At 39.7% G+C, this 10,937-nt stretch overlaps 1 protein-coding gene across 1 annotated transcript; it reads right to left on the bottom strand.

Annotated features, from left to right (window-relative positions):
- Positions 1–2,013: 2,013 nt before the first annotated feature.
- Positions 2,014–8,489, bottom strand: snapc2 (small nuclear RNA activating complex, polypeptide 2). The gene is made up of 6 exons (XM_041030729.1): positions 8,103–8,489; positions 7,831–8,004; positions 7,357–7,495; positions 5,823–6,473; positions 5,085–5,173; positions 2,014–3,635 (listed from the first exon to the last, which is right to left on the bottom strand). Exons 1-6 carry the CDS (start codon positions 8,316–8,318, stop codon positions 3,336–3,338), a joined length of 1,569 nt encoding a protein of 522 aa, XP_040886663.1. The 5' UTR covers positions 8,319–8,489; the 3' UTR covers positions 2,014–3,335.
- Positions 8,490–10,937: the final 2,448 nt, after the last annotated feature.

Below are 10,937 nucleotides of genomic sequence, written 5' to 3'. Positions count from 1 at the left end.
GAAAACATATGCGAATACTAATTTATACTTTAATAAATTTCCCATATATCAGGCAATAATTATATAATACTATAATCTACAATTCTTTACTGTGATAAAGCTCTCATTTATTTTTTTCTATTATCTGTGTTTTTGAAAACTTCACTATAGGCACTATACATCAGCATAATTTGAAGATTTGTGAGTGAGGTACTATTACTGTAGGAATATCCAAATTCCCCCAACAAAACCTTACCAACCTTAAACATTTTTGACCACCATATGATGATCTCAGTGTTGTGTGTCATGTCATTTAATTGTGATTTTTTTTGTGTGTGTGTTTTTTAGTTTGGCAAAACATCCTCACCACGAAACCTTCAGAGACAGCTCTGAAGCTTTTAATCACGTCTCATGATCCTCATTAGCAGATGGAATTTGGGATTCAGAGACATTGCAAAACACAAGAAGTTGTGTCATTTAAAATGAAGAAGAAATATTCTATTCCAAGGTCACCAATCACATCTAAGCATGTCTGGTGCATCAACCAGTGGAGCTCCTTTGTATTACAATTCAGATTTCCTTGAGCTGTGTCTCTTCCATTGAAGAACATGTTCAGACAGCACTGAGGGTGGAACTGATCTGCTCATCAGAGCCTAGTTAATGTAACTCAGCCTGCAGCCAGTGTTCACCTGTTATAAATCAGGCTGTGCCTAAAGGTTCCAGCACATCATTGTGATAGTGGGAAAAATGGCATCAGAATTAAATGACAGTGTCAGAGGTCAGATTGTTATCCTAAGCAAAGTAAAGGGTAAAGGTTTCTTAGGGGACAGTGCATGGGACTCTAAAAACACTTTGCAGAACCTGGATCAGTTGTATCCAGACCACAATCTCATATACATATATACCTTACTTATATAATAAAAAAAAACTGTCAGGGTGGCTGAAGAAAAATAATGGAAAATTGTATTATCAGATCAGAGATCAGGAGAATGACAGGACAGCTTGATATGGGTGAGGATGTCCTGTAGGTTTCTGTTTCCTAGCTAGGAAGATGACACATATCTCTGCTTTGAGATTGCACAATCAGGATTAAGATAAGATAAGAGAATCCTTTATTAGTCCCTCAGTGGGGAAATTGCATTTAGCAACAGCAGGGGTACAGTACAGTAAGTGAAAGTGAGATCAATATGGCCAGAACAAGATTAAATAAGGTAGAATAACTAAGAGACTAAACTAAGAAACAAGGAAATAGCTGCTGTAAAAAAATAAAATATACATATATACATAAATAAATAAATATGAGATGGAGATTGTTGAGTTGAGTGACTATAGTACACAAATATTGCACACTAATAACTGTTATAACTGGGTTATTGCACATTGATGTTACACAGATAGTTGCATGGAACTGTAATCAGTATGTGTGTTAACAATGCTCGTTAAAGAGTCTGACAGCAGCAGGAAGGAAAGATCTTCTAAATCTCTCCTTCACACACCGAGTGTGGAGCAGTCTGTCACTGAAGCTGCTCTGCAGAGCTGACAGGACGTCCTGCAGGGGGTGGGACTCATGGTCCAGCATAGATGACAGTTTTGCTAGGACCCTCTGTCTCCAACCTCTCGCACTGAGTCCAGAGGACAGCCCAGGACAGAGCTGGACTTCCTGATGACTTTGTCCAGCTTCTTCCTCTCCTTCTCAGTTATGCTGCTGCTCCAGCAGACTACACCGTACAAGATAGCTGAAGCCACCACAGAGTCATAAAAGGTCTTTAGGAGTGTCCCCTGCACACCAAAAGACCGCAATCTCCTTAGGAGGTAGAGCCTGCTCTGCCCCTTCCTGTACAGTGCATCTGTGTTGTTAGTCCAGTCCAGTTTGTGGTTTAGGTGAACACCCAGGTACTTGTAAGAGTCCACTCTCTCAATGTCCATTCCCTGGATGTTCACCAGTGAGGGGGCAGACCGGTGTCTGCGGAAATCCACCACCATCTCCTTGGTCTTCCCTGCGTTGATGAGGAGGTGGTTTGGCCGACACCAGTCCACAAAGTCCTGCGTCATTCCTCTGTACTCTGCATCATCGTCATCGCTGATCAGGCCGACGATAGCAGAGTCGTCAGAGAACTTGAGCATGACACAGCCGTCTGTGTTGTGTATGAAGTCTGCAGTGTAGAGGGTGAAGAGGAAGGGCGCAAGCACCGTGCCCTGAGGAACACCCACACTGCAGGTCAGGGGGTCATTAGGATGTTTCAGTGATAATCACAATCATAAGCAGAAGACGAACGTTGTAAAGCAGTAAGAAAAACAATTAGCATTGCTTTGCAATTGCACATTTCCTCCCAACTCTGCATGTCATCTCAGGCTATTATCACTTTATTGTCAATACAAACTGGCTGTCATGGCAATGATGCTATAACTCAAGAGCACCTTCATTCGCACAGAGCACTTGCTCTGAGCACTTAATGTCGTCGTAGAGGTTTAGAAAGCGTGCCAGTCACAGTCTGAGGACAGAAGACAACTTTGAGAATGAAAAAAATCAAAATGTGGAAAATTATGAGCTTGTCTTTGCTTGAGATTAGAGGCTCTAAGCTATACTAACATTACACACCCCAAAATCTTAGACCCTGCTGTGTGTGGTCAGTTGTATTGTGGGTAATGTATGCTTTGACAAGACAGAAGAAAGTGTGGCAATTTCAGTTACAATTACTCAATTTCAGTTACAATTCCAATACAATTTCACAGAAGCGTGATGCTAAATCTACATCATTAAATATTTTTTATGCCTTACTGTGAAAAATGTGAAGATTGTTTATTGACCTTTGACCTTTTTCAAAATTTTATTATAGATTTTATCAAGCCATACAAGAAAACCTTTTGAAATCTGAAACATGGAAGATTTAAAATGCTAAAATGAAATGAAATAGAAAACAAACTCTAATATGAATTTCTTGTTTTTATGTATGTATTTTCTCATAATTTAATGATAACCACATGCCAAAGGGACAGTGAGGGTTTTTATTTTCTTTGTTTAGCTTTGGCATGGACAACACATCTCCACCTTGAAAAAGAAAATGCTTCCTTTCACACTGTCATTGTAATAAGAGTGCCTTGTATTTAGTATTAGAACTTAAATCAATCTGAAATGATCAAAATCCAAAATCTAAAGAAGGAACTCAAAGAATAAGTAAATAAGATGACGAATCAGACCAGACATTCATTGCCAGATTTCAGTACCTGACAGATTCTAGAGGATACAGTGGTTGGAAACCCAGCCCAGTAAGCTCTGTAGACAAAACTAAAGCGCACGCACACACAGACACAGAGAAACCATTGCAAATTTGGTTTATAGATTTTGAACTGGAAATCTATCTGTGCATCAACAGTTTCAGTGGCACCATAAAAGGGTTGAGAGGGGGGTAGAGTCCCATCGTGTCTGCATTCCCTGATTGGCTAGAGGTGTTACTGCTCCCTGATGATTGGCTCTCTGCTTCATCTGACTGGAGTGTTTTCTCTCTACTGTCTGTGACATCACAGCTGTCCACAGTCCTAGTGCCATTCTGCTGACTGTCTGTTCTGCCACTGACTCGACCACTCTGTGACTGTAGGTTCTTAAACATTTCTCTTGTCTTCTTGGAGTTAGCAGGGGATGAGAGACATTGGTACACCTGAAACATAGAAGAGGAGGACTTTCAGGTTAATGACATACCATAACTATTTATGCAAAAAAAAAAAAATAAAAATAAGCTTTTTTTTTTTACCAATACTGAAAGCGCTGTACTGATACTGCTTCTGGGGAATGCTGAACTCAACTCACACATTAGTGATACCAGCCCTCATTCATACTTCCTGGTCTCAACATTTATTATGCAAACTGTACTTGCATCTGGTTTGTGATATTGTGACCTGAACTTAAGGGATTTGTCAGTCCCAGAGTCAGACACAATACTCTCTGCTTGTTTGCCTTTGGGTGGTATTCCTAGACCTAGAGCTACTGTGTGTGTGTGTGTTAGTGTTAACACACGTTAATAACCAATAACTCATTAACATATTTTTTCATTTACACCATATTTGCTATGCTATGCTAAGGACTCAGTGCGTGAAATCTGATGTTAATCAATCAATCAAAATATACTTGATGTAAAATCTAGAAGTCTTCATATGTGGCCTGATGCTGCCCTCTGGTGGAGTCCTTGTATCTGCACAAGTCACTCTCTCTTTTGTGGAGGCCACTATTTCTGCTAAGCTTTTTTAGTTCAGGCTGGTGGGAGACTGCAGGTTCACGCCACAGGCTGGGAGCTCTAGACTTTTATGCTCAACCAAAGTTTGTGTTATTTGCAAACTACCTCATGAAACTGACTGAGAGAATGCGAAGAGTGTGCAAAGCTGTCATCAAAGCAAAAGGTGGCTACTTCGAAGAATCTAAAATATAAAACATATTCTGGTTGGTTTAACGCTTTTTTGTTAACTACGTAATTCCATATGTGTTCCTTTATAGTTTTGATATCTTCAGTATGAATCTACAATTTAGAAAGTAAAACCACTGAATGAGGAGGTATGTCTAAACTTTATACTGGTACTGTACAATGATGACAAAAACTGTACTTGTACTGGGAAAAAATCATACATTTATGTAGTGCTTTTCTAGTCTTAACACTGCCAATTTGTAAAAAAAAATGAAATATTATAAAAATAATAACACTATGAAAATGTTACTGTAAAATCCCAGTTCCCTGACAGCTCAAGTATATATGGTGAGGGGGCATTACAAAGACTACAGAGGTTTTATGCTTTGCCAAGCCTATACTACCCTGCTGCTTTTCAATATCCCTTCTTCCCTTAATTCCAGCTCTACTGTCTTCCAAAAATCATAACTCTTCATGCTCATGTCATGACAGCCTTCAGACACAAGAGCTTGCAAGGTTTGTTTATTTCCACTCAATGCCAGCACAAATGATTAGGGCGCCATGACCTCTAGAGGTCTGATAGATGCACATGTGAAAAAAAGAAGAATTCTCAATGAAGCTAACTTCATGAAGAATATATATTTGAGTTAAACCAAGATAAACACAACCGCTTAGCAACTTCACTTTCCTACATACACATCTTTACAGTACCTGGACCAGATGTTTGTGCAGTTTGTTGCAGTCCAGCAGGGAAAGCTCCTCTGGGAGAGACATCACCAGGTGCAGCATGATAGCACTCTCTGGAAAGTGAAGGACGATACTATCACTTAGTTTAACAATTTTCTAGTGTAATCGACCTCTCAAAGTGGTTCCACTACAGACCATTCACCCATTCACACACACACACACACACACACACACACACACACACACACACACACACACACACACACACACACACACACACAAACACACTTCAACACACAGACTGGAAGAGCCAGGTATTGAACCACCAAACTTCCAATCAGCCCACAGCCCACTCTTTCTCCTGAGCCACCCAATTTAGTTATTCTTCAGAATTTCAGACAACTAGCTTTGACTAATTAGTATTATACTTAATTAACTTTAATTAGTCCAACAGCATATAAAGTATTGTAGTCTGCTTGCCAATGAGGAAGATAAGGTCTGTTGTTAACTAGTCCACACCCTAAAAAAATGAACCACAATTAGTCAAAACATGTTTACAATAAATATGTAATTTTATGTATGTAAATGTAATGTCAATGGTTCTATTAACACTGGTGTTATATTATAAAAATAAACTTAACAGTCTAATAATTTAGCCTTTATTGTCCAAGCCATCTTTTTTCATTTTATAATCTGTTCATATAATTGGTTATCATACTGATATGGGCCACAACAAACCCAGCAGGAGGGTCTCCAACTCACCCATGGGGGTAAGATGGCACTCTTCATTCGGCTTGTGGATGACACTCAAGTAGCGATAGATCTTCTCAAAGTCCACTACGTACTTGAGACCAAAGGTCCTGGGACTGTCTTCTGTAGCATATTTGCTGGTGCAACATGCCATGGCAGGGGTGGAGATTGGAGGCGTGGGGTGAGTGGAGGAGCAGCTGGAAGTGGCTGAACTGGAAGAGTTGATGGAGGATGAATTGGGACTGGTTAGTGGGGTGAGACTAGTGGCAGGGGAAGAGGAGGGCATGTGACAACTGGATGAAGTAGACTTTAAAGTGGAGATGGTGGTAGGATGTTCCGACGGCTGCTGGGCACGCTGGATTACAGAGCTGCCAATACTCTGAGTCTTTACCACTGCTGTAGAGTTGGAAGTCGGTGTGGCACATCCTGTGACTGGGATGCCTTTCTGTGTGGCAGGGTGCTTGGTTATTCCTGCTGTACCTGGCTGGTAGGAGGTGGCAGCAGTTTGAGAAGAGCAGGTGGCAGCAGGTGAGGTTCCAGCTGTAGTTAAAGGCTGGGGTGAAGGAATTTTACCTTTTGGCACTGTAACCACTCTGGATGGTGCTGGGAGTCTCTTGGCTGAGCCTAGCAGTGTTGGTGCAGTGTTGGTGTCAGAGTCCTCACCTAAAGGGGAAAAAAAAACTTACATTACAAAGATGTAATGTGCTTGAATTATCACAGTAACATGGAGAAAAGAACAGGCCTTAGAGAAAACTTCTTAGATGGGCTTCAGACTTTTTTTTAATGACAATAACGAGAAATAATGAAAATACTGTAAATCTTTCCATGTATAATCAAATCATTTTTTTCATTGAATTTTTGTTGCATTCACTGTAATTTTTCCATTTGATTTTCCTGCTAAACCAATGCAAACAGTGTATTTGCAATTTAGCCATTAAAACAGAATAATTAAGTTGCACTTAATTACAGTTTTATGCAAGAAACATTCATAATGAACTAGCCACATATTTAATCACATGCTGTTATCATCATGATGTTGTATTAATGAAATGAAATATGATGGTATAAAAAATGCCATAGTTGTGAAGAGAACTTCAGTAACAGAACAGATGCTGAGGGCTGCTGGAATCTGATGCAAACCTTCTGACTCAACGAAAAAGCTGCTAAATGCCAACAGATGACATAATATGCTAATTAGCATATTCATGAAGCCATGATGTTATATTTGCATCCAGTCTAGTTTCAGCTGGTTTCAATCTGTTTGCTTCTCTCCTCCTCTCTGTGCTCATGTGTCATTTCATTCAGCTGAATACACAAGTATGAAATAGTGACTGAAACATGGCCCATTAAGATCCATGTTAACCAGCAGGCACACAGTGGATTAGCATGCAACGACCCACCCCACCTGTTAGTGTTGACTTTAAATAACCGCATGTAATTTATGGGATATATATAATTTATGGGCTGTTTATGTCTGCGTCTGTGTGTGTGTGTGTGTGTGTGTGTGTGTGTGTGTGTGTGTGTGACCGAAATTCAAGGTCCATACCTTGAGCTGATAAACAAGGCACTGGTCTCATCGGGATGGTGCGACCAACAGTCCTGTATTTGTCCGTGGGTGGTCTGAGGACCTGGGGAGGATCACAGTTCCTCAGGGTGCGAGGCTCCGTGGATGACACAATGAGCATCTGAGAGAGGAAGACAGTGGGAGGAGGGAGATCAGTTTGGGTTCAGTATATGGGTTTGTCTCATCAAACACTCTTATCCAACAGCAGGGTTGTTGTTTTTTTTTTTTTTTTTTGAAAGAAAGGAACAGAAAAGTTTAATATATAACCTGAAGTCAAATTTACAGGCAGCAGTGAAAAAGATATCAAGGCAAAGATGCATCATAATGATTTGAAACTTTTTGACTTGACCCAAAAAAAACGTAGTTTTATCACTCCACTTCCACAATGAACAAAAGTCAGAAACAAATTAATCAAAATATTCTAACCCAACCCGTCTTATCAATATCTTGTTCTACCTGAGAGAAAGCACTGGTTATGGGTTCCTCAAGGGTTCCAGCCACAGCAGAGGCCATGTGTGTCCACACCTCGATGGGCTTTCTGACCTTCTTGTCCTCCCACCTCGTTTTTTTCAGGTTGAGGCTCGCACCAGAGATCACTTTGTTCTTCAGAAACTCTATCACAGAGTGGATCTAAAGCGGGGAAAGGTGGGAAATGATAGTCCATAGACAGGTGGCACTTCAGTTTGTCATTAATAACCTAATATATCTGGAACAACAGACTACCGTACCTCTGAAATGGACCGGGTAGGCACATGTTTCTTCAAGAATGCATAGTCGATGTCTCCGTGGCCTCCGGTGGTCTTGCTGAGTTTTTTCAGGGCCCTCAGGAGTTTCCTCTTCTCAGCTCGCTGCCATTTGCAGGACACTTTACCTGAACATTGTGGTACCAAGTCAGGCTTCAGGAGGCGATTTGGTTTTGTTCGAGTACGAGGAGGCGGTTTCATCTCGTTGCTCAAACAAACCAAGCTGACCGACACATAAAGATTCACAAGACAATCTCTGTAAAGCCTGTTACTCGCTGGAATAAACTTGTGAATATGTTTATTGTCTGAACGTTACACTTAAGTTTAAAATACAGGCAGTCCCGACAGAGACCATTCTATCAAAATCCACCTTTTGTGTTCAGCTACGCTACTTCCGATACATTTTCAGAATAAAAGCGTTATCTTTGCGAGTTTTCACAGTAGCCTCAAGTTCTGTACACGTCTTAACAAAAAGGACACTGTTGAGCGACGGAGTGTTCAAATAAATTTAATAAAGGCCCCTTCGACTTATTAATCGAGGGTTTTCGGTCTTGTGAAGCTATTTTATGTAAATGGTAATGAAAAGTAGAGTGCAAGTCAGAAGTCAAAAGTTAAATTGTTTTTAAAATCTTTTAAAAACAAGGTGGACATTTATTGACTTTCTTTTTAAAAAAAACTTTTTGAAGTTTATGCTGAACTATTTAAATACAGATGTATTTATTTTGAATCATATTTTAGATCTCATCCATTAGAATGAAACACTATAAAAATAGTAGTAATTTCTGGGCTCTAATCCCAGCACAAACAATTGTGTGTGTGCGTGGCTCAAAAATGCACATTTCAAGTGCAACTTGATAGCTGAAAATGGAAAGAGCTGATGGTTTAATATTTTGTATAAAGTCCTAGTTTTCCGCTCATTTTGACTGTGGCATAAGGTTTAACGCTTGCTCAGCATTTGAAACAATCATCAAATTGCTTTGTTACACTCCCTAATTTTAGTTTGAAAGCAAGAGGTCTAGTACTTCCGGGTTGCTGGGTCGTATGGCAGCGTCATGTGACTCGTACAGTTTCGAGTTCTAAACTTATTTTTTAAGTATAAATATATTTTAAATTATTCTCTAATCTCTAATATCTTTATTACTTTCAGGAGCGTTTATGAATATTGATCCGTCCATTAAATTAAATGAAGTAGTTAACACTAATACGAATATAGCCCACTGTTTGCATGGTACATTACATTGCATGATGGAACATTGCTTCTTTCATTGCTATTGCTACATGAACATTTAATTGTATTCATGTTGAATCCATCATGTAAAGAATGAAATGATTTTTACTTGTGAGCGAGAGTGTTGGGACACAATTTTTTTCTTATTTACCCAAATCTGTCCTTTTCTTTGCTGGACAATGAGTGTCCTCTCCCTGAGTGTTGTAATGCCACCATCTGCTGGTCATTCCAAACTGGTTTATATACCAGGAGGTTTTCTGGAATTATTTAGGAGCTCAGACCAAGCTCAAACCACTAACCGTGTTATTTTATTCAGTATTACTTGATTTCAGTTCATTTTAATTTATCATTTTCTGACTGTATCCTTGTCCCACTTATTTGTCCCCAGAGGAAGTTTACTTGAGCACCGCTAAGACCAAGGAGGGGATTGTTATCTGTAGTAGTAAACATTGTAGGATTAAATCCACCTGTGTGCCAGCTTCACTGGCAGCCATACATACTTGAACCATAACAGAACTAGCACCACATTTGTCCATAAATGTTACAGAATCAGTTTCTTTTTGGATGTTTTTGCAAACTACAACTTCGACTTTTCAGTTTTTGGGGTTTCAACAGGGGTTTGGATCATATAGTGAATCTTATGACACTCTGGTCATCTCAATCATTAACAAAACATGTCTGCCTATATCCTGGACAGCATTTTTGACTTGCTATGTGGTTAAGGGGTTTTTGATTTCCTCAGCGTTCTCAAGACTTGCACCACCACCAGCTCCACCAGGTTGGTTTCCTTTTTGTAGTTTTCCTGCAAGCACCTTTTTTTTTTTTTAGAATGTACCCAGATGTTGACTTTGATATCTGTGAACTTTGACATATCTCTGCTAGATTTTTTTTGCTTTGTTTGAACCTCATTATCTTCTTCACTTGCATGGTCACCTCTTTTGACCATGACCTCTGAAAAAACACATAGCTGCCCGAAAAACATTTACTAGTCAAATGTCCAGTTACATTTGAACTACTTTGGAGCACTATGTGTTAAAAGGGCTAAAAGTGCTCTCCCACATAGTTCTTTCTTGGTCAGTATTACTACTAATAACACTGTATTATTACAGTATTATTAGTACTGGTGTACCCAATATTATTATTAGTACACCATCCGTGTTATAATCAGCCCTTAAGCAGGCTACTTGTGGAACTCCTATGGACTTTTGCTAAATTCCTTTTGGACTGTGTTTGACTATTGGGACTTCTTTGGACTTCTGGATTCTTTTGTTGGACTTTTTTGCATGTTTGTTTTTCTTTTTTTGAGGGGGTGACCTGTTGCCTGCTAGCCCTTGTGTATTTAAATCTTGTTTCCAAGTGCCCTTGTCAGTTTGTCTGTGTTGGTCCCAGTGTGCGCTTCTGCCCTGCTTGTCACCATGTCTGGTGAAAATTAAGTACAATATTAGAATCATTGCTTTTACTCCACCATCAACCCATCAGAGACATGCTCCGGCTGCCCGCCTGTCCAAAAGCTTACTGAGAAATCCACAGCTGTGCCATAGGAAAGAAATCAGTTGGTACACTTAAAAACCTGAAACAACCAAGAGACACTG

Source organism: Toxotes jaculatrix, chromosome 23 (genome assembly GCF_017976425.1).
Source record: "Toxotes jaculatrix isolate fToxJac2 chromosome 23, fToxJac2.pri, whole genome shotgun sequence".
NCBI classification, from domain to species: domain Eukaryota; kingdom Metazoa; phylum Chordata; class Actinopteri; family Toxotidae; genus Toxotes; species Toxotes jaculatrix.
Note: the sequence above shows the minus strand (reverse complement) of the source record. Positions and strands in the feature narration are given on the sequence as shown.

What these genes read in the sequence shown, in the direction of transcription:
- snapc2 (XM_041030729.1), bottom strand. Translation starts at nt 8,318, where the DNA reads ATGAAACCGCCTCCTCGTACTCGAACAAAACCAAATCGCCTCCTGAAG. An exon ending in CTACCCGGTCCATTTCAGAG is followed by an intron (nt 8,005 to 8,102) that starts GTACGGTAGTCT and finishes TCCCCGCTTTAG; the next exon opens with ATCCACTCTGTGATAGAGTT. An exon ending in GTGCCATCTTACCCCCATGG is followed by an intron (nt 5,174 to 5,822) that starts GTGAGTTGGAGA and finishes TTCACTTTCCAG; the next exon opens with AGAGTGCTATCATGCTGCAC.